The sequence below is a fragment of the Talpa occidentalis genome, unplaced genomic scaffold, assembly GCF_014898055.3.
Source record: "Talpa occidentalis isolate TD23 unplaced genomic scaffold, MPIMG_talOcc4v2.1 talOcc4.17, whole genome shotgun sequence".
NCBI lineage: Eukaryota > Metazoa > Chordata > Mammalia > Eulipotyphla > Talpidae > Talpa > Talpa occidentalis.
Window position 1 is genome coordinate 7,367,281 of NW_023601754.1, and position 23,978 is coordinate 7,391,258.

At 43.6% G+C, this 23,978-nt stretch overlaps 1 protein-coding gene across 5 annotated transcripts in view; it reads left to right on the top strand.

The window, feature by feature from the left end:
* Nucleotides 1-283: 283 nt before the first annotated feature.
* The window catches only part of ZFP90 (ZFP90 zinc finger protein), an 84,198-nt gene continuing 60,503 nt past the window's right edge, over nucleotides 284-23,978 (top strand). For 3 of the 5 annotated variants that reach the window (XR_008552396.1, XR_008552397.1, XM_054696938.1), the window contains exons 1-3: nucleotides 284-378; nucleotides 15,578-15,704; nucleotides 16,039-16,134. Coding sequence is in view for 3 of the 5 variants with exons in the window: in XM_054696938.1 (XP_054552913.1) it covers nucleotides 346-378; nucleotides 15,578-15,704; nucleotides 16,039-16,134 (256 nt within the window). In the remaining 2 variants the exon portion in view is untranslated. Of the gene's footprint in view, nucleotides 379-15,577; nucleotides 15,705-16,038; nucleotides 16,135-19,869; nucleotides 23,975-23,978 lie in introns of those variants that run through there. The other 2 variants (XM_037515975.2, XM_037515974.2) reach the window with 2 other exon arrangements.

The window sequence follows — 23,978 nt, forward strand, 5'->3', positions numbered from 1 at the left end:
GCCAGCCCCAGTCCTGGGGGGGTCGAGGTCGCGAAACCCGGGGCCCCCTGGAGGGCGCTAGTCGCGCCGCGGGCGGCACCTCCCACGAGCCTGGCGCGTGTCCGCGCGGCCGCGCCCACCGTCCCGCGGGGGGGGCTGGGCGGGGCCAGGGGGCGCCCGGGCGCGGCGAGCGTGTGGAGCGGGGACCCGAGCCCAGGCCCGGCGGGGTCCGCGCGCCCCCGCACCGGCCGTCCCGGGAGGAGCGCCTGAGGGGCCGGCGGGGCGGGGCGGGGCCGGCGCTGCGCCCGCAGAGTGGGCCTCCTCTCCCCTCAGCCCGGGCCGGAGCCGGGCCTCCGCGAGGCAGGAATGGCCCCGAGGCCTCCGACGGCCGCGCCCCAGGTGAGCAGCGCGTCCCTGGCGCCCCCTCCCGCCCCCAGCGGCCCCCCGGGGCCCCCATCCCCGGCGGGTCTGGAGCTGTCATTGTTCTCCGCTTGCGCGATTTCCTTTCTGGCCCGATGGCCCCCCCGGAGCCTCCAGCCTCGCGAACCCCGAAGTGTCCGGAGCTGGGAGGGGGGCTGCCTAAGAGGGGCCCGCTGAGGAGGGGCCCGGGCCGTGTGGCCCGGTGGGAGGAGCTGAAAGCGGATGGGTGCGTCGGGAAGTGTCAAAGTTGAGAATCCTGGGCGCCGAGCCAGTTCCTGGAGCCCCGTCAGTCGGGATGGAGAAGTGGGGTGACAGAAGAGAGGCCTGTAGAAAAGGAAGTAACTGTCACTGAGGCGAGGAGCGGGAGCTTAAGGCGCCAAAGAAGCTCGGTCAAGATTTGCCTAGAAAGAGGCAGCTGCAGATAGACTCCACCCCCCTCCCTTCCCCTCCCTCCCCCCCCCCCGCCCCAACTTACTTTTTCTGTTTAACAACCATGTGACAGTGCACGTCCCCCTCTGTCCACCTTCAGCTTAATATGAAGCCGATTTGTGAACGCATTTCTAGAAGGCATTTTCTAGACACACGTCCTCTCAGGGGATCCATTCATTTACATGGAGTAGGTGAAAATACTAGGTCCAAATGCGTTTAATCCACACTCTCGTTAGAAGTAAGGAAAAGGCACAGATTCTGGTTGCTAGGTGCCTGTGGCAAATAGGCTCAATCCAGATAAGTGACTAGTAATGTGCTCTCAGGACAGTTTGCAATTAAACATACACTGTGTATAATGCCTTTAGATTTTTTATTGTTACACACTAATTCTCACGGCTGTGGAGGAAACACTTTGTATATAAAGATATGGCTGACAGAGATTTGGTCTGGCTCTCCTAAAACCAAGTAACTGTCTTGTTTTAGTCTTGTTAAGTGTCCTACTCCTTAAGGTGGAACAGAAAAAATCAGTAAGTCATTCACATGATAACCTAGAATGCAACAATATCTGAGAACATAAAAAGAAAGAAAAAGGTAAGGGGGGGGGGGTTGATAGGATGGATTGAGTGAGGGAGCTGCTGATGCTCCTGTGTGGGGAAAAGTGCTCTGGGTAGAGGGAGTAGCTGTTCAGGTCCCCACTGCCAGATCTGTGCTGGTGTGTCTAGGAACGGCAAGAGGGCTAAGTGTAGCTTGAACCCAGTTTTTTGAGCAGGTAATTAGCGCATTTTCTCTTTAGTTTTAAATATAGCTGTGGGGCCTCCCTGGTGGTGCAAGGGGTTAAGCACCACACTATGAAGCAATCCGCAGCCTCTGCAGCACGAGTTCAATCCCCGGCCAGGGAGCAAGCCACATGGCGCAGCAGACCTCTCCTGACTCACCCGCTGCTCCCCTCAGCAGTGTATTTCAGTGGATCCGCCTGTTCTGCTCCTCACTCTGTCTCTGGTGAATCCTCTCACCCTCCCACCCCACCCCCACCCCTGCATCTCTGGCCTGTGCCCAGCTCTTGTATGCATAAATAAATAAATCTTAAAAAAAAAAAAATGCTGTGGATGACCAAGTATAGAAGGAAGAGTTTCAAAGCCAGAGCTCCTATGAGTTTGGCTAACAAGTACCTGGAGTGGCTCCGAGGTGGAAGGGAGAGAGAAGGGGGTGAGGGGAATACTGTGAAAGACCTTAGGGTGCACTGGGTCCTCAGTAGCTCTGTGTATGTAAATGCTGCGCTTCCTCATTCGTCTTTTCTTCTCTGTCCCTGTACTGCTTTCTCAGTTAAGAATTAAAAGAGATGCTGGGCAACCTGAAAGTTGAACAATAAGAAATGGGGGAAGTTTGATAAGGAAAAAGCTGTCTGTGGAGACCAGGTTTCTTGGTGTTCTTCCTAGGAGGGGAGGGTGTGGAGAGAGGGCCGAGGGCCTGCTCTCTTTTGACTCCAGAGCCCAAGAGCTCTGTGGTTGCCTCATCAGGATGAACAGACGAGCAAAAGCTGGCTCAGTGCAGGATGCTAGTGGCACATGCATTCTGGGCCCCTCTGTCTAGGAATCCCTTTTGCAGCCTCTTCCTGAGCTTAAGCTTCAGCTCAGACACTCCTTCCCCGCAGAGGTGATGTTTATCCACTCATCTCTGTAAGGGCTTTCGACTCCCCTAGGGCAGGGCCACTTGACTCCTTTCATCCCCTGCTCCAGAGTACCCATGTGGTCAGGGGTGTCATATGAACTAGTGTCCATTAACCACCTAACCCCCAGCAGCAGTTATGCTTTCTGTATTTTCTGCTCCTAACATAGCAAAATGATATATTCCCAGTTACACTGACACTGATTTCCTGGTAAAATAGCTGCATGAAACGAGGATTTCATTGAACAGCTTTAAGAAATTTTGCCTTTATGATAATATTAAGTTTTCAACACCTGTCCCTCTAAGACTTATTTAAAAATAGGACTCTCAAAAAATAAATAAATAGATAAATAAAAATAGGACTCTCTTCTTGACTTTTCTGTGTCTTGTACTACTTTTATCAAAACATTCCTTGTTAAAGTATGTGAATATATGTAATACAGGCTTTTTCATAGAAAAAAAAGCCACTTATGATCTCTCTTCTTTAGTGTCTCTGTATTTGTGTTAATTAATTTCTTTCCCCCCCCCCCATGCATGTTTTCCTCCTAACCATTTTAAGGGAATACATTCAATTATACTATTTTAAATTTCATATAATTTTATGAGGATTTTTAAATCACCTTTAAGGGTTGTGTTATGTTGCTTTGCGTGAAGATACCCAAATTCATTTAACTTTTTCTCATAGGACATTCAGGTTTTTTTCCCCCTAAAAATGTTACAAATAATACTGGGTAAACCCGCATGATTTGAGAGCTGTCTTCTCTATTTCCTCTTTAGTTATTAAAGTTTCTACATTCTTCTGTCACCATCAGTAATTCAGAATTTAAAAGTGAAGCACTTTGTTGAAATTTTTCTCATTTCTTCTTGTTTTTTTCACTCATCACCTTTATTGCATTTAATTAATTACAATATGGATTTCCCTATAAATGTGATGCAATATTTTTTCCTCTTAATATTTTACAATATTTGGTTTCTCCTGTATACCATTTTATCTTTTAATGCACTGCAGGCAAACTATAAACATCAGTACTTTCTATTAATACTTCAGTGCTTATAATCTTAATAGAGTTACCTTAATAGAGTAGGTTTTCAGGTTTTTTCTTTTGAAGTAAGTTTACAAATGTAGAAAATCTTTTTTACATACTCCCTTGATCCTACCTTCCCCCTCTCTTAACCTCAGAAACCTTAGTTCAGTTATCAGTGTCTCCTAGTTTATAATTATTTTGCTTTGCTGGTTTGTCTCCTTTGTTTCCTTATATTACTCATATATGTGAAAATCATCCAATATGTGTCTTTATCTTTCTGGCTTACTTCCCTTCATATAAGCCCTTCAATTTCCTTCCATTTGACTGTAAAGGATAATATTTCATCTTTCCTTGCAACTGAATGGTATTCCACACCACGTCTTTCTCCAGCCCCCTATCCGCGAGCACGGAGCTTGCTTCCACATCTTAGTTATTGTACATAATGCCTCAGTAGGGCCTCCCCGGTGGCGCAGCGGTTGAGCGTTGGGTTGCGAAGCTGCCCGAGGCCTCTGCGCCGCCGGTTTGATCCCCGGCTGCTCCCCGGCCACCGGAGGAGGGTCCCACATGGCGCGCAGACCTCTCCTGCCGCCCGCTGCTCCCCTCAGCAGTGTCCTTTGGTCCTTCTGCCTGCTCTGCTCCCCGCTCTGGCTCTGGTGAATTCTCTCACCCTCCCGCGCTTCTGACTGTACCCGGTGCATGTATAAACAAAACAAACAAATAAATAAAAACATGCCTCTATTAAAAAAAATTTAAAAAATCTTTAAAAAAAAAAATAATAATGCCTCAGTAAACATGGTGACATAGGTGATTTTTCAAGTTCATGATTTCAAGTTCCTTGGATAGATACCCAAAAGTGGGATTGCTGGATGGCATGATATTTTAGGGTAAGTTTTTTAAGATAAGTCCAGACTGCTTTCCAGTGGCCACACTAATTTAAATCCCCTTCAGTAATTTGTAAGGGTTCTGGCTTCTCACCTCCTATCTAACACCACTTGTTGGGGGTCTTTTTTTTTTTTAAGATTTATTTTATTTATACATCCAAGAACTGGGGTATAGGCCAGAGGTGTTGGGGGTAGGGGGTGAGAGGATTCACCACAGACAGTGGGGAGCAGAACAGGTGGATCGACTGAAATATATTGCTGAGGGGAGCAGCGGGCAAGTCAGGAGAGGTCTGCTGCGCCATGTGGGTCAGCTCCCTGGCCAGGGATGTAACTCAGAACTTGCTTTGCAGATAGATTCATATTGCTGAGACTTAACCCTTTGTGTCACCAGGGAGACCCTGTTGGGGGTCTTTTGTCACATGTGTTGGTAGACCATTGTCACAAGTGTTGGTTCATATCTTCTTGTGGGTTGGATTCACAATTCCCTTATTAGAAGTGATATGTATCCTCTGTATATCCTCTTTGGAAAATTGTCCGATTTCCTTGAAGAACTATTTGAATTTTAGTGAAGATTGCATTAAGTCTATGTATTGTTACTGCTACAATAGTCTTTTTAACTATGTTAATTCTCGCCATCCACAAACATGGAATAACTTTCCATGTCTTAATGTCTTGTTCTGTGTCTTTTAATAGATTCTTATAGTTTTGATTGTGTAAATCCTTCACTTCTTTGGTTAATTCTGGGTATTTATGTTTGATGTGATTGTGAATGGAATTGTCTTCTTAATTTCTTTTTCTTCTTGCTCCTTATTTGTACATAAAAATGCAACAGGTTTTTGTTAATTTTGTAACCTGTCACTTTATTAAATTCATTTATTGTTTCTCGTGCTTTTTAGTGGAGTCCTCAGGAGTTTTCTATATCGATACATTGTCTGTATGTATTGTTTCATTTCTTCTTTTCCAGTCTGGCTTTCTTCTGTTTCTTGTTTGACTGCTTTTGCTAAAACTTCTAATAATAAATTAAGCAGAAATGGTGACAGTGGCATCCTTGTCTTGCTGATCTTAAAGAGCAAACCTTTAGGTTTTCACTGCTCAGTGTAATGCTAGCAGTATTGTGATATATGGTCTTTATTATGTTGAGGTAGGTTCCTTCTATTTTCATTTTGTTAAGCTTTCATCATAAATGGGTACTAAATCTCATCTAATGCTTTCTGTGCATCTGTTGATCATACATGGTTTTTATATTTTCTTCTTGTTGATGAAATGCATTACATTAGTTGATAGGTACATGTCAAACTATCACTGGAATAAATTCCACTTGGTCATGATGCATGGTCCTTGTTATATATTGTTCAATTTGATTTGTTAGTCTTTTGTTAAGAATTTTCACATCTATATTCATTAGAGATACTGGGAAAAAAGTTTTCCTTTTTTGTGATGTCTTTGTCTGGTTTTGGTATCAGGGTGATGTTGACCTCATCGAACAGGTTAGAAATATTCCCTCTTCTTTGATCAGTTTTTTGAAATAGCGTCAGTAAAATGTATGTAAGTTCTTCACTAAAGGTTTGATAAAATTTACTCATAAAACCATCTGGTCCTGGACTTTGTTTTGTTATTACCATTTCAATTTCTGTAGTTGTAATCAGTCTATTCAAGTTTTCTGTTTCTTCCTGGTTCAGTCTTGGTAAAATGCATTTTCCTAAAAATATATCTGTTTCTTCAGGATTATCAATTTTTTTGTCATATCTTTGTTCATATTAATCTTTTATGATCCTTTATATGCCTGTGATATCTGCAGTAATTTTTCCTTTTTTATTTCATTCTTTAAAAAGATTTATTTTGTTATATATGCATAGAAGAACTGGAGTGTAGGCCAGAGGTGCGGGTGGGTAAGAGAATTCATCAGAGACAGGGTGGGGAGCCGAACAGGTGGATCTACTAAATGCACTGCTGAGGGAGCCCCATGCGAGACAGGAGAGGTCTGCTGCACATGTGGGTTAATTCCCTGGCCAGGTATTGAACTCATGCTGCAGTGGCTGGTGATAGCTTGATAGCGCTGAGATTTTAACCCCTGTGCCACCAACGAGGCCCATTCCTCTTGTATTTCTTACTCTGTTAATGTTTTCTTTCTTCTTTGTAAGCCAAATCTTGGTTCCATCAAAGAACCGGTTCTTGGTTACATTGATTTTTTGGTAGTCTTTTTGACTTCCATTTCATTGATTTCTGCTCTAATTTTTATTATGACCTTCCTTCTAACTTTTGGCTTCGTTTGTTCTTCTTTTTCAAGTTTCAACTCAGCAATTTCTCAAATTCCTTTCACTTCTGCATCTTTTAGGGAAGCATGTTGGAATTCTCAAACCACATGGACAACTTAGAAAGATTGCCTGTGCACGGAGGGTCCTGCCAAATGACTTTTAAAAGCTCCTTAGGTGATTCATTCTAAAAGCACATCAGCAACATTTACCGAACTCTCACCGCACATCAGGCACTGAGCCTAGAACATAATCGCCTGGCTTAATGGCTTTAGGTGTAATATTAAATTATTTATTTGGGATTTTTCTTGCTTTTTAATGTAGGTCTGTATTGAAGTTAATTTCCTTCTTAACACTACTTTGCATTCTATAAATTCTAAGAGCTTGTATCTTCATTTTCATTAGTCTCCAGGTATTTTTAAAATTCTGCTGTAGTTTCCTCTCTAAGCCAGTGGTTATTGAGCAGCATGTTGTTTAATCTCCACATTTGAATTTTTTCCAGTTTTTTTTTATTAGTTGATTTCTAGTTTTACAGCATGATCAGAAAGAATGGTTGGAATGGGCCTCCCAGGTGGCGCAAGGGGTTAAGCACAACACTGTGAAGCTACCCGCAGACTCTGCAGCACGAGTTCAATCCCTGGCAGGCCAGGGAGCTACCCACATGGTGGGGCAGACCTCTTCTGTCTCCCCACTGCTCCCCTCAGCAGTGTAGATCCATCTGTTCTGCTCCCTACTCTGTCGCTGGTGAATCCTCTCACCCCCTGCACCCCAGTTCTTGTATGCATAAATAAATCTTTTTTTTTTTAAAAAAAAAAAGAATGGTCAGAATGATTTCAGTCTTCATAACTATTGACTTGTGTCCCAACACATGATCTGTTCTAGAGAGCATTCCATGTGCCCTTGAGAAAAATGTGTATCTGGGTGGAATGTTTTACGGAGGTGTATGGAGCCTGTCTCATCTAGATCATCATATAAGGCTATTGTTTTCTTATCCTTTGTCTGTTGATATGCCCACAGTTGTCAGTAGAATACAATTTTTCCCATTTCTTAACCCACTGTTGTGAATTTACCCCTTTAAATTTATTAATGTCTTTATTAAGTAGATTTGTCAGAGGTTTTTCTGTTTGATGTCTAGTAGGAACCAGCTTTTAGAGATGGTCATTAATGCCATCATATTCCTCTATGCACCTGCTATACAGAATCCAGTAATTTAATACACAAATACATAATATTTTTTTTAATCCTCAAAATGACTCTTCATTTCCTTTATTAAGAATTAACCAGACACTCTGTTCTTTCACTTAGCACACATTTTGGTGTGCCTGCTCTGTGCCAGCGGTGGTTCTTAAGCAAGGTCATGCTTCAGAAGCAGTTGGGAAGAGATCCCTTCTTCCTGTGTAGCAGCTGCGAGTCTTCAGGGAGGAATTTAAGTGAGAAGAGGGTGCATGTAAATGACTGATCTCAGGATGGTGAGTGAGCAGCAGATGTTGCTATTGCTCTTTTAGAATGAATCACCTGAGGAGCTTTTAAAAAGTCGTGTGGCAGGACCCTCCATGCATGGGCAATCTTTCTTAGTTGCCCACATGGTTCTGGACAATTCCAGCATGCTTTTGGTTTTAGGGATGCTGAAATGAAAGGAAATTAGAGAAATTGTTGAAAGAGAAAAATATGAAAAAATTGCTACCATTCTGAAATGGAAATATGGACCAGATGTTGAGGGGATGGAGGGATAGGCAGAATCTGGAAAAGCTTCAGAAAGGCAAGGACCATTGGACCACTGGCTCTGGAAGGATGACCAGGAATTTTTCCTGTAGAGTTAAGGGAAGAAAGTACATTATGGTCAGAACAGGATATACAAAGGCCAAAGGTATATGGCCAGAAGCAAAGTTTGAGAGAAAGATGATTTAGTATCTTGGAGAACAGAAGCCAGAACAAAACAAATAAAAGCTATATAGAGAAATTAAAATTTTCTGGGCCTCCCCTGGTGGCGCAGTGGTTGAGCACTGGGCTGTGAAGCTGCCCGGAAGCTGCCCGCAGCCTCTGCAGCGCCGGTTCGATCCCCAGCCACCAGCGAGGGTCCCACATGGCATGCACACCTCTCCTGCTGTGCCCGCTGCTTCCCCTTAGCAGTGTGTTTCGTCGGTCTGCCTGTTCTGCTCCCCAGTCTGGCTCTGGTTAATCCTATCACCCTCCCGTGCTTCTGACTGTACCCATGCTTGTATAAATAAATAAATAAATAAATCTTAAAAAAAAAAAAAAGAAATTAAAATTTTCTGGTAGGTACAATATACAAATAGGTTAAACTAATTTTAGTTAAACAAATTATTTAACCCAATATAGCCAAAATATTATTTCTACATGAATCTTTATTTAAAAACTATTGCGATGTGTGCTCTGTTTTTGGTACTGAGTCTTTGAATTCTGGTATGTATTTTACATTTAATGCATAGCTCAACCTGGACTGGCCAATTGCAAGTGGCTCCCGTGACAGACAGCATAGCGCAGATCTAGAATGTAATTGCCTGGCTTAGTGACATTGTTGATAAGGGAGGATTTGAGTTGGATTTGAAAGATGAAGGGGAGGGACTGAATACATGTTTGAAGCTCTTGGTGGTTCCAGTACATAAAAGAAAAAAAGAAGTCAAGGATTAGGTTTCCAGTGTGGAATACTGTACATGGTGACGCTGTTAGGTGGCTTGCGGTTCTGTTTCTTCTCTGCACTCAGCCTACAGGTATGCTGTCAGGTGTCAGCTCACCAAATTATTATTGGTCTGATAACAGAGGACCCTGACTAGTTTCGTGAAAATACCTTACTGTATTTATTAAACGTAATGTGTTCAAATTGGGCAAACTAACTTTGGTCTTAGAAGGTAGTTTTTATAAATTAGATTAATTTTACTCATTCACTGCCCTTCTCTGGTTTTCAGCTTTGCAAAGTTTCATAATTATAAAGTTGCCAGAGTTACGGTTTGAGCTGATGTCTCTTCTAGAGTTGGTGTGTGTTAGAACTGGAGGGAGTGAGTTTATAGTTATACCTTTTGTCCTTTCTGGAAATGCCATTTTTATAAAACTTGTTCTTAACACTCTATTTCTTCAGTTCAGGAGAACCTATTTTTTAGGTAAGAAAATTGGATCCCTTGGAGTCTGAGTTACCCAAGGGGATTACACATTTATTAGTTATGGAACTTTTTTGGAACCTGTGAAGTAGTATATCTTGTTTCTAGTTTTTTGCTTTGAGCCCCACAATTTAACCATGGTTCTATTTTTCTTCTTCCCATTTTATTTCTTTTTATGGAAGTGACATTATATTATAACATTATATAAACGTTACATGTACATGTTACTCCATATAAGCGACATTATGTAAGATGAGCATCATTAAAAGTCAGCATGTGAATATTCTACATTAAGGTCAACACTAAAAGCCCATTTCTACCCTTCACCATACGATTGACCCCTTTATCCAGTTACCCATCATCCTGTCTCTGCCCTTCTGGTAACTGTTAATTGATCTTACAGTCTAAAAGCTTGTTTTGTTTTATTGGCCAGAGTTCTTTTTATGTCAGCATGATGAAGGAGAACATTTGTCAGTTCCTGTTAATTTTTAAAGACTTTTTTTTAAGATTTATTTATTTATACAAGAGCTGGGGTACAGGCCAGAGGTGCGGGAGGGTGAGAGAATTCACCAGAGACAGAGTGGGGAACAGAACAGGCAGAATGACCGAAAGCACTGCTGAGGGAAGCAGCGGGCGAGACAGGAGAGGTCTGCCGTGCCATGTGGGTTTCTCCCTGGCAGGCCGGAAATCAAACCTGCGCTGCGGAGGCTGCGGACAGCTTAACAGCACTATGCTCAACCCACTGTGCCACCAGGGAGGTCCTGATCCCGTTAATTTTTAAAAGGGTAATGAGGTCCAGAAGAAGAGCAAGCAGTGTCTATAAGACATTACTGGATTGTTTTATTAACAGTCCAAGGTGTGGTCTCTGCATTGGGAATGCTGGAAAGCTCATCTCACTCAGAGTGGCTCACTTATACCAAGGATCTCAGTGTATTTAATACCTATTGAATCTTGCAAATTCTTGATTATCTTTTATATAGCACACTGGTTCTGGCCTCTGGAAATTTGAAGGTGACTGATACAAGGTCTTGTGCTCTGGGAGCACAGGGGACACCAGGGAACAGACACATACTTTAGCATCTTGTGAGCTGTGCTCAGGGGCCCAGGAGGGGAACTGGGGCTGTAAGAGGGTGTGGCCTAGGCCTGGGGTAGGAGTGGCGGCTCCCCGTCTCCGGGGAGAGAACTTGCCCAAGTCAAGTGAATAAATGTTAGCTTGGCAAGGAAAAAAGGCCGAGCATTTTGAAGCAGCACTAGCAGAGGAGAAAGAGAAGATTTGGTTTCAGCGAGCTGAAACCGAGGTGGTTATAGTGGACAGCGGGGAGAATCCAAAGCTGGGCGGTGGGAGTAAGGTGGGGACTAGCCTCTGAATGACTGAAGCTCACATTAGGAATCTCATTTTCTATTTCAAGAAAAGTATTTATTAAATATTTGTTGAGTCTCCAGTGTGCCAGGCAGTGGAGAATGAACCATAAAGATAATAGAAAAGATTCCTGCTCTCCTCCGACTTTATATTAGGCTGTGAGTTACAGACGAGATATTATTTAAAATGTGTTATGTCAAGTGGTAAGAACTATGATAAAAAACAAAGTGCAGGGCCTCCCCAGTGGCGCAGCGGTTGAGCACTGGGTTGGGAAGCTGCCCGCAGCCTCCACGGGGCCGGTTCGATCCCCGGCTGCTCCCCGGCCACCAGAGGAGGGTCCCACATGGCGCGCAGACCTCTCCTGCCGCCCACTGCTCCCCTCAGCAGTGTACTTCGGTCCTTCTGCCTGCTCTGCTCCCCGCTCTGGCTCTGGTGAATTCTCTCACCCTCCCGCGCTTCTGACTGTACCCAGTGCTTGTATAAACAAAACAAACAAACAAACAAATAAATAAATAAAACATGCCTCTTTAAAAAAAAAAAAAAACAAAGTGCAGGGTGGGAGTGCTGTTTTATGTAGGGTGCTCAGGGAAGGTTCACTGACATTTGAACAAATAGCTAAAGGAAGTGAGCGCGGAGCCATGTGCACGTTGGCAGGAAAACGGTAGCAAGTTGGGGACCAGTAGAGTGAGACTCCAAGTCAGAAATGTGTGTAGTGTGTTCCAGGAATTGAAGGGACGGCAGGGTGAATGAAGTAGGGAGAGTAGTAGGTAGGGAATGAGGGTCAACATCAGGTCAGGGAGGGGGTGGGGGGCCAGATAGTAAAGGGCCATATAGGCCACTGCAAAGAATGGCTTTTACTTGGGTGAATTAGGATACTATCGGGTGCTTAAGTAAAGACATGCCAGTCTGATAGGCTTTAACAAAATCACTCTGTTATACAGAAAATAGATGTGGGGCAGACAAAAGTGAACAAGGAGAGACACGGTAGGAGGGTGTGGTCTGAGGGTAAGAGATGAAGGTGGCACAGACTATGGTAAGGGTGATAGGATAAGGGAGACGTGGAAAGGTTTCTGCGCATGATCAAATTTATGTTTGAGAGAAGTGACAGAGTGTGTGGGAAGACAGGGGGGGTGGGGCCCAGGACAGATGGACAGAGTCCGGTTATTGTCTTGTTAAGGCAGAAAGTGGGCAGTGACTTGGAACAGACGATTGTTTGCTAGTTAACATTCTTCACCATTAGTCCGGAATAAAGTCTGGAGGCTGCGTGTTTAATATGGGAACCAGTTAAGCAGAGGAGTCCAGGTTGGCCAGCACCATCTGTTTATATGTTTATAGAAGACAGAGTGAGCAACAAGGAGGAGGTGTTAATTCTCACAACCAAACTTAAAGCGCCTGCCTCAGTGCAACCCCTTTTTCCTTGCTGGCTCTGCGCACCCACGTCCGGCTTCCCTTCTCAAGCTTCTCAATCCCTGGATTCATTCTCATCTCTTCTTCTCATCCTATTGGTGCCTCCCCCTTAAGGCCCAGTGGATAGTCTACCTTGACACTTCTCTCCCTCTCCCTGTCTTCCCTGCATGCCTGCCGTGCCTCTCTGTGATGTGTCTACTCCTGTCCTGTTTAATAGATGACGCTTTTTAAGCTGACACCTAGTCAAGAACTGTAGTGTTTTCATTATATTTTTATCTGCCACAGCGTATATGGTAAAGTCAGGCGCCTTATATCTCCAGTGTCATCTTACCTGGCTCACTCAGATCTCTGGTCAAAAAGTCTTCTCCATTTCAGCCCTTCCGTGTTCCTGAGGAGGCGCAGCTGCAGTGCCGAACAGAATGTGACCCAGAGGAGCCGGCGTGGCTCCTGGCTGTGGTCATGCACCTCGCTCAATCGGAAACAGGGCCTCTCCTATCCTCTCTAAAATTCAAATATCAGGAAACAGATGTTCAGTGTGGATCAGGCACTTACTGGCCACTGGTGTTTTCAATTTATTTATTTATTTTTTAAAGATTTATTTATTTATGCATACAAGAGCTGGGGTACAGGCCAGAGGTCCGGGGTGGAGGGTAAGAAGATTCACCAGAGACAGAGTGGGGAACAGAACAGGCAGACTGACAAAATACACTGCTGAGGGGAGCAGCGGGTGAGTCAGAAGAGGTCTGCTGCACCATGTGGGTAGCTCCCTGGCCGTCTGGGGATCGAACTCGTGCTGCAGAAGTTGTGGATAGCTTCATAGGTTGTGTCTTAACCCCTTGCACCACCAGGGAGGTCCAGTGTTTTCAATTAAAAAAAAAAAAAAAGGTATAGCTCCCACCTTTATAACACTTGCTGTCTAATTAGGGGAGCAGGCATTAGATTACTGGGCTTGTGTGAACAAGTCTGGGTGTGCAAAGTGGCTCACAGCATATAATACAGGATTTGCCCCTCCAGTAGGGCATCAGAAGACTTTACTGAAGACCTGCTGTCGTCACCGATAATAGGAGGTGGCATTAACAAGGGAAGGACGGGTGGGTGGAGAGAGAATGAGACCCCCCCCAGGAAACTGTACTGTATGTAGTTCAGCTAGTTTTAATAAGCACAGGGGAAGAGGGCCAGAGTAAAGCTGACACTTCATGTCGCCTTCCCTCCCGGCTCTGGTGAGCTCAGCTCTGCTCTCACTGTCTCTGCATACTAATTGTCTTTTTACCATGCTTGTCTGAGACGGATAGCTAAGCAGGAGTGGAGAGATAATTCAAGTAGGGCATGGTGACAGTTGTCTCGTGGCTTCGCCGGGCATGGGGAGGCAAGACAGACAGCAGCCCATGAGCATGAAACTAACAGTTGAGAGGCATAGGCCACCTCAGCCAGCCTGCTTTCAGGGGGTGGTGAGGAAGAAGTGATAGGGGTGGGGGCCTGAGCAAATTATACACATACATACAACACACACACACAACACACACATTGCAGTAATGCTTGTAATAGCAAAAATTTAAAAATAATGCAAATGGGGCCTCCCCGGTGGCGCAGCGGTTGAGCGCTGGGTTGCGATGCTGCCCACAGCCTCTGCAGCGCCGGTTCAATCCCCGGCTGCTCCCCGGCCACCGGAGGAGGGTCCCACATGGCGCGCAGACCTCTCCTGCTGCCCGCTGCTCCCCTCAGCAGTGTACTTCGGTCCTTCTGCCTGCTCTGCTCCCCGCTCTGGCTCTGGTGAATTCTCTCACTCTCCCGCACTTCTGACTGTACCCAGTGCTTGTATAAATAAATAAAATAAAATCTTCAAATCCTTTAAAAAAAAATGCAAATGTCTGTTAACAAGGACCAGTTCATTACTCATTCATTAGGTATTTTTAAAGCATCCCCTGTGTGTCAGGCATTGTTCCAGGCGTCACATGTCACCGTGACCAAGGCAGACAAAGTTCCTGTTTACATCGAGCTCTTAATAATGGAAACAGACGGGCTAACAAGTAAGCTGATCTCAGATACAAGTACAAGTGTCCTTCAGTCTGAATCTTTGATTCCTGACTTCAGATGACAAGCATTTGAACAATGAGAGGAAAATCTGCTAAGGAGGAAAATTTGATGTGGTAATAAGGTATAGAGAGTACCTTAGAGGAAGGTGTTAAAAACGATTATTCTGAAGAGGTGAGGCTTGAGATGAAACCTAAATAACTAGTAGCCAGTTGTCAGCCACGTGGACAAGAGGAAGGAACAAGCATAAAGGCTTGGAGTAGGAACAGGTGTATTCAGATCTGGCCACATGTGCTCGGGAGTCAGCAGTGTCAGCATGGCCACCACAGCCCATGAGTGATGGGGCGTTTGAATGTCATTCTTAGCATAGTGGTATGTGTTGGTTTTAGGCAGCAAGTGTGTTAGACAGTAGTACTGTGGAGGACTATGAAGCCATTCCAAGGCCCAAGGACTGAGGTAAATATGGACATATGCTTCTATGCAAAGATGTTCAAAATATATGGTTAAATGGAAAAAGCAAATTGTAGAACAATGTATGTGGTATTTCACAAAATGACGCTATGTGTGGGTGTATGAGAGAGTGAGAGACACGGCAAAGGAACTCAAGTATATACACCGAACTCTCAGCAGTGGTTATTTCTGGGGAATATAGAGGGATCGGTCATGGGGGGCAGGGTGAAGGAGGGCTGTCACTTTATACTCCCCACTGTATTGGGATTTTATAACAAAGGGAGTGTGTGGGAAGTGAGAAACCGGTCTCTGTTAAAAAGGCTTGACATTGATGGAAAGCAAGATGGCTGAGGAAGAATATAAGACCGCAGGGCATATTGGCTTCCACAAACTTCCTGCTTCCATGTTATGTAAGCAAAATTATGTAAGCAATTAGCATATTTAACCAACACCCCCTCCTCGGGATAGCAAAAGTATGATCCGTTAGATCCTACGCTATGTTCCCAGTGTTGCCATGGGAAGGTGGGTGGTTGCCTAGCTGAGCAGGAATGTGATCCTACAGGAATCAGTGACCTTCAAAGATGTGGCTGTGGACTTCACCCAGGAAGAGTGGTACCATGTGGATTCCGCTCAGAGGTGCCTGTACCGGGACGTGATGCTGGAGAACTATAACCACCTGGTTTCTCTTGGTAAGGACGCTGTCTTGGTGTTTTGCCTACTGGCTAGTCTTTCCGCTCTCAGTTGCTGGGGTCGTGAGACAAATTGCTGGGGTGACCATTAGCTGGGTGATCAGAGCTTATTCATCTCTCTGGGATCCAGCTTTATGGGTTTCCAAGACTGTTCTTTAGGGAGAAGGTCTGTCTTTTGCAGAACTGAAAATACACCACCGGTTGCATGACTCCTTAAGTTGCACCTTTCTTTTCCTTCAGAGTTCCTGAGGATCAAGGATTAGTACTGACTTGTAGGAGGGTTCTCGGTCCACTTGCACACACAACCAAATCTTGTGTATTTACCCATGAGCAGGATATCAAGTTTCCAAGCCAGAGGTGATCTTCAAATTGGAGCAAGGAGAAGAGCCATGGATATCAGAGGGAGAAAGCCAAAAACCATTCTCTCCAGGTAAATGAGTGAGGGTCAGGCATGTAGGGATGAGGGCAGGGGGTGGCGCGGGGCACCTTCACACCGCTGCCAAGGGAGCTCCTAGACCTACAGTGGAAGTGCAGCCGTCTCTCGCCAGACAGATGACACCTCTGTCAGTCTCTCTTTGCAGAGGTGTTGCTGCTACTGGTAGGTATTAGGGGAAAAGATACCCCCTTTTCCTTTCTGAAAGTAGCTTGACATAGGGCTGTACTCAAATACCATCTGTATTCTGTAGCCTTACTCGCTCAATTATTTTCTCCTTCAGGCTCCCTTCATTATTCAGAGACCCCTTTCTATAATCATTCAGACATTAATTGAACTTCCATGTCTCTGTGCTTTGTCTTGCTGCTTCATTGTCAGATTCCTCAGGCTTGATTCTCCCTCCCTTCGTAACTTGCCTGTCGAGTTCCTTCCACGACCACGCTCCCATACCACCTGTCTGTGGAGCAGCAGCCTCTTCCTTCCTGCCTGTGTTCCATGCCCAATTGATTCACAGCCTCCCTGGTTCCTGGCACATCATCCTCTCCAGGGCCCCAGCTTCCTAAGTGCGTCTTGGTTTTCTGTCCTTCAGCTTTCTCCCCTTTCTTTCTGTATTATTTCCCTGAAAGTGTACCTGCCTTCTAGTGTCAGCAGTTGTAGCTCTTTTATCCTGTGCTGCAGACTTAGCAGTCATCCTTTTGTGTCACTTTTTGTCCTTCTCACTGGATCCCTCCGCTTGGAGGCCCCATACAGTTCTTACTAAATACATGAAATCAGAATAGCATTCATTTCCAACCAACGCATTTGGCTGCCTTGCCTATTAGAAACAACTAGATTTCTAATCCCTTGGGACAGACACTATAATCAGCTTTTCTTTTTCTTTCAATTCATTTTCCTCCTTTGAGAAATATTTTAGATTTTTCCTGCCTTTTAACTTCCACTGATGACAGCTTAAACCAAGCCCCAGATTTAGATTGCTGTAATTCCCAGTTGAAATTGCTCACTCTGTCTTTTCTTTTTGTAATCCATACCGGATTTTCAAATCAGAGCTCTATTGAGAAATAATTCACATACCATAAACTCACCCTTTTAAACAGTTCAGTGGTTTTTCATATATTCACATTGTTGTGCAACCATCACCACTATCTAACTTCATTACCCTCAAAAGAAACCCTCTACTCATTACCGGTCACTCTTCTACCTCAAACCCCCAGCTTCTGGCAGCCATTAATATACTTTTCATCTCTGTGAATTTGCTTGTTCTGGATATTTTGTATGAATGGAATCATGTAACCTTTTGAGACTGGCTTATTTCACTTAGCATAATATTTTCAAGGTTCATTTCATGTTATAGCAGGTACTTCATTCCTTTTTATTGTTCAGTGATATTCCATTGTATGGATGGACTACATTTTGGTTATCTATTCATCATTAGGTAGACTATATTGGAGTTTAATTCTTTTTTATTTATTTATTTATTTATTTATTTATTTATTTATTTATTTATACAAGCACTGGGTACAGTCAGAAGCACGGGAGGGTGAGAGAATTCACCAGAGCCAGAGCAGGGAGCAGAACAGGCAGAAGGACCGAAGTACACTGCTGAGGGGAGCAGTGGGCGGCAGGAGAGGTCTGCGCGCCATGTGGGACCCTCGTCTGGTGGCCGGGGAGCAGCCGGGGATCGAACCAGCGCTGCAGAGGCCGCGGGCAGCCTCGCAACCCAGCGCTCAACCGCTGCGCCACCGGGGAGACCCAGGAGTTTAATTCTTTAGCTTCATAAACCATCAACCTCTGACCTCCATGTTCGAATAATATTGAATATTGAATATATATTTAATATATTATAACATTGAATATCCATTTAAAGTATATTCATTATGTTTAATATTGAATGAATATATTTCTATGTATTTTCTTTTTGTTAATAGAGTCTATAAAAGGCAGTAAGGAATTACTAGATCAGTATGGAATCTTCTGAGGAGAGAACTTTCTTATTCATTTCAACAAACATTTCTTCAATGTCTCTCTGAAAAGTATTCTAATACAAGGCATTCTTGTATGTAGAAATTTAGAATTTAGTCTTGTTTCAGGGTAAGGAATTTTGGGATTTAGGGTCCCTTAGTTGTTTGGGTTTTTTCCCTTCTCGCATTTTATTATGACAAATTTGAGGCATATGAAAAGTTGAAAAAAATTACACAGTAAACACTATATATCTACCACTAAGATTCTCTAGTTATTAACCCTTTGTTATATTTACTTTATCACAGACATCATCTCTACATATATCAATCAATCTTACTTTTTAATTTACTTAAAGTAAATTACGGCCATGGATACATTTCATCCTTACATACTTTAGCATGTATATCATTAACTAGAGGTCAATGTCTGCTTACAATTTTCCAAGGGAAAAAAATATATATTAGGGCCTCCCTGGTGGTGCAGGGGTTAAAGTCTCAGCACTATTAAAACTATTGCCAGCCACTGCGGCATGTGTGCAGCTGACCCACATGGTGCAGCAGACCTCTCCTGTCTCCCCGCTGCTCCCCTCAGCAGTGTATTTCAGTAGATCCGCCTCTTCTGCTTCCCACTCTGTCTCTGATGAATTCTCTCACCACCACCACCCCTACACACCCCTGGCCTACACGCCAGTTCTTTTTTTTTTTTTTTTTTTTTTTAAGATTTATTTATTTATTTATTTATACAAGCACTGGGTACAGTCAGAAGTGCAGGAAGGTGAGAGAATTCACCAGAGCCAGAGCGGGGAGCAGAGCAGAGCAGGCAGACTGATGAAGTACACTGCTGAGGGGAGCAGCGGGCAGGGCAGGAGAGGTCTGCACGTCATGTGGGACCCTCACCCAATGGCCGGGGATCGAACCCGCGCTGCAGAGGCTGCGGGCAGCTTTGCAATCCAGCGCTCAACCACTGCGCCACCGGGGAGGCCCCCCAGTCCTTGTATACATTAATAAAATTAAATGTTAAAAAAAAATTATAAAAGTACAACTCTTAAATTTACCATGCAGTTGGTTTTAACAAAAGCACCACCCTCTAATCCAATCTATCAATATAGAACATTTCTATCACCCTCCCTTCTCTTAGTTTTTAAAGGTTGTCATTCTTAGGACCTAGAAATTAGTTAATTCTCTGCTATTGGTATTCTGAGGTTAAACAAGGGCTTAGAAATAAAACATACTCAAAGAAATACTTTTTTGCTCAAGAGAGGTGATTAGTATAGAACCAGAATTCAGATGGAGTACAGTCACAGCCCCGTTGTAAGGGCAGGATAATTTGCCTCCTGAAATATTTTTCTCAGTTTGTGAAGTATAGATAGTCCTTAGTCTCCACATGTTAAGGAATCATTTCAGCTAGATTATTGGCTGCAGAGGTTTTCTGAAGGATTTGGAGATCTGGAACCTCCTAGATGGCTTTAAAGAAGTAATGAAATGGATATATCAGAAAGATAGATTTTATAGTGGTTTGTGAACTAGGTAGGAGGCATGGAGAGCAGATAAGATCCTGTAAGACAGACTGTTTCGTTTGTATGTGTGCCTATTCATGCTCACTTATTCCCTAAACCTCCCTCCTATATGTGCTTCCTTTTGGGCTTACCACATACCCAAGATCTGCAGGCCCTACCATCCTCTCTTTACTCTTCCTTTCTTTCATTTTGTGCCTTTTCTCCAAATATAGGACTAATTTCAAAACAGAGTCATGTGTCATTTATTTCTCTTTTAGTTCCTCATTCTCCTGTAGAAGTTTGCTTCAGCAGAAGAGAATAGGGGATTTTTGCACTTTGGATTTCTTTCAGATTGGAGGACAAGGCCTGAAGCCAAGCCATCAAATCTGCAGCAAAACATACCTGAAGTATCCCATAGCACAGGTGATCTCTTACGTGCCGCATTAGGAGAATCTTGTGATATTAGTAGCCAGTTAGAGAGGCACCAGGAAAACTGGAAGCGTTATCTGGGGCCAAGTGCACCCACCCAGAAGACAATAATAACACCAGAAGCAAATTTGGAGCAAAATAAATTTGGTGAAAATTCTAGACTGAACACAGACCTGGTTGCACAACTGAACATTCCTTCAAGGCCTAGTGAATGTGATACTCTCGGAGGCAATTTGGGACATAATTCAGATTTACTTAATCAGAATAATATCCTTGCAAAAAAGAAACCTTACAAGTGTAACAAATGTAGAAAAGCCTTTATTCATAGATCATCACTTACTAAACACGAAAAAACTCATAAGGGAGAGGGAGCTTTTCCCAATGGTACAGATCAGGGAATTTATCCTGGGAAGAAGCACCATGAATGTACTGACTGTGGGAAGACCTTCCTCTGGAAGACACAACTTACTGAGCATCAGAGAATTCATACTGGGGAGAAACCCTTTGAATGTAATGTGTGTGGGAAGGCCTTCAGGCACAGCTCATCCCTTGGTCAGCACGAAAATGCTCATACTGGAGAAAAACCCTATCAGTGTAGTCTCTGTGGGAAGGCCTTTCAGCGAAGCTCCTCCCTTGTTCAGCATCAACGAATCCACACCGGAGAGAAGCCCTATCGATGTAATTTGTGTGGGAGGTCTTTTAGGCACGGCACCTCCCTCACTCAGCACGAGGTCACCCACAGTGGAGAGAAGCCCTTCCAATGTAAGGAGTGTGGGAAAGCCTTCAGCCGATGTTCGTCCCTTGTCCAGCATGAGAGGACTCACACGGGAGAGAAACCTTTTGAATGTAGCATATGTGGGAGGGCTTTTGGTCAGAGCCCATCCCTTTACAAACATATGAGGATTCATAAAAGAGGCAAGCCTTACCAAAATAATAACTACAGCATCGATCTCAAGCACAGCTCCTCTCTCAGTCAAGAGGAAAGCACTCTCACTGAAGTAAAGTCCTATCATTGTAATGACTGTGGGGAAGACTTTAGTCACATTACAGACTTGACAGACCATCAGAAAATCCATACTGGAAACAACCCATATGATGGTGAGCAGACCTTTAGTCAGCCGATTTCTCATCCTGGAGAGAAGCCGTATCAGTGTAATGTATGTGGGAAAGCTTTCAAAAGGAGTACAAGTTTCATAGAACATCACAGAATTCATACTGGAGAAAAACCCTACGAATGTAATGAATGTGGAGAAGCCTTCAGTCGACGCTCATCACTTACTCAACACGAGAGAACCCACACTGGAGAGAAACCCTATGAATGTATTGACTGTGGGAAAGCCTTTAGTCAAAGTTCTTCCCTCATTCAGCATGAGAGAACTCATACTGGAGAAAAGCCCTATGAATGTAACGAATGCGGGCGAGCCTTCCGGAAGAAAACCAATCTTCATGATCATCAGAGAATTCATACTGGAGAAAAACCTTATGCTTGTAAGGAATGTGGGAAAAATTTCAGTCGAAGCTCAGCTCTAACTAAACACCAGCGAATACATACACGAAATAAACTCTAGGAACAATGAAATTAGCAATGTGTGGAAAACTTTAGCTAAAATACTGTTATCATTCAGTATAAAAGGATTCTTTCTAGAGAGAAAGCTTGAGAATGTAGTGGGGGGTGTGTGTGTGTGTGTGTGTGGTATGTGAAGAGAACTACTAGTAGACAGTTTTTTTTTTAAAAAAGCCACGATCTCAGATCTGGTTATAGACTTTTGTAAAAACAATGACAGACTTTATATATAACTAGTTGGAAATGATATGCCTATATGTTAGACTTTATAAAAGTTCTGAATATATATGTGCAGAAAATCACCAACTTTTAGCAATTAGATTTGTAACTTACTGTTTACAACCCTTTTTAATAAACTATAGTAATCACCAAAACATTAAAATTACTTGACCACTGCATTCAACTATAGCTCTTAGATTAAATTCACCATGGAAACCAATTCTATCACCAAGAATTCATCATTCAAAGATTCAGATAAATTTGTCCAACCACTCCTTTTTTTTTTTAAATATTTATGCATACAAGAGCTGGGGTACAGGCCAGAGATGTGGGGGGTGAGAGGATGCACCAGAGACAGAATGGGGAACAGAACAGACAGAATGGGGAACAGAACAGGCAGACTGACTGAAATACACTGCTGAGGGGAGCAGCAGGCGAGGCAGGAGAGGTCTGCTATGCCACGTGGGTTTCTCCTTGGCCGGCCAGGGATTGAACTTGTGCTGCCGAGGCTGCGGATTGCTTCAAAGTGCAGTGTTTAACCCCTTGCTCCACCAGGGAGGCCCCCAACCACTTCTTTGTACAGATGAAGAATTTAAAACCAAAGATGTGAAGTGGTTTGCACAGTGTGATACAGCTTATAATGACATCACAGGGTGGAGAATGCAGGTTCCTGGATCTCTGGACCCATGATCTTGCCATTGAAAAGGTATTTTGGAATTCAGAGGGCTTAAAAATAAATGTTAACATAAATCCCATGTACAAACATTTAATGAGCTCTCATGAGTTGGATGCTTTGGGAATTCATAAAGCACAAGATAAATGATAGGCAAATTTGTCACAATTTAAAACAATCTGTTAAAAGCTCACAAGTGAAAATGTTAACAGAAAATGCAAATAGTTGAACTACTAGTGACTTTTTTTCTTTTCCCAAGTAACATGATTATACTTTGGGCCAAAACATGTCAGCCACACAAAACTACTAAGTCCTTTTATTGTGCTCTCGATGACACCCCCATGAAAAAAAAGCATGGTCCTTACATTGTATTAGTGGAAAAAACAGCACAAAACTAATGGGAGAATTTCCCCCTGAAATCCTTTTTGCTGTAGAGAATTTTAATTACCCATTGCCATGTTATTAGTCTTTAAATCAGTTTAAAGAATCAGCATGTAATGGTTCATTTTGTGTGCCAAGGAAAGATTTCAATGTAAATAAGAATTAACTGAGCTTTGGTATTTTTCCATCAGTGAAGCCTGAGCTAAGCTTCATAGCCACTCCAATCTTTAATATCCCTTAACACCTCCCGTGGGTTATCCTAAAGGAATTTCCAGAGCTTTTGTTCATTCATTGGCACCAACAGTGTAGCAGCTGTGGACATTGGTTCCTTTCTTAGAACCTCTCCCTTTTAAGATGGGGTCACACTAGTGAATCATGGAGAGGCGATATAGGTAGTGGTGATAGTGGACCTTTCTTTGCATGCCAGGACCCATCATCCCTGTCTTATTCTGGATGGCTTAAGGCAGCTCCCAAACATTCATTGTCATTATTTGCAGGGAAATTGTAGGAGGCTGAAATGTAGTCTTTCTAGCTCAATGAGTCTATCACCTGTAGAGCAGAATGGCATACTCTAGCAGATCTGCCCTTCCAAGATGTTAACCATTCAGAAATACCTTGTTCATGATGCTCCATGCCTGGTGCACACACATGAGCCAAGGCCACACTTGAGTGGTCTTATACATAATTTGACAATGGGTAATTCTACTCAGACCCTCTCCTACTGGTGGGGTAGGATGCCAGGAATCAGGAACTTAGCATTTTGCTATTGATTGTTTGGTGATGCCTATAATGGACTATTTGCAGGAATGGCATGAATGCTATCCCACTGTTAAGGATGTTTATAAATACTTCGTTCCAGAGGACCCAAAGGAGACCACTGGTGGTAGAACCTGGCCTCCATTCAGTCAGTCTCTGAATCTCCACATCACTTCACTGAATAGGGAGGGAGCCCAAGATGTATGTGGCTGACTGGGCAGAAACAGCCCCACCCAGCTGCCACCCACCATGCACTTAGGAACACCCAGCTTTCTAGGCCACATGAAATGCATCCTTGTAACATAATTGTACCATTTCAATAAATAGCCTTCTTAGCTAAGTGGGAGTCAGTTTGTCTTTTTCAA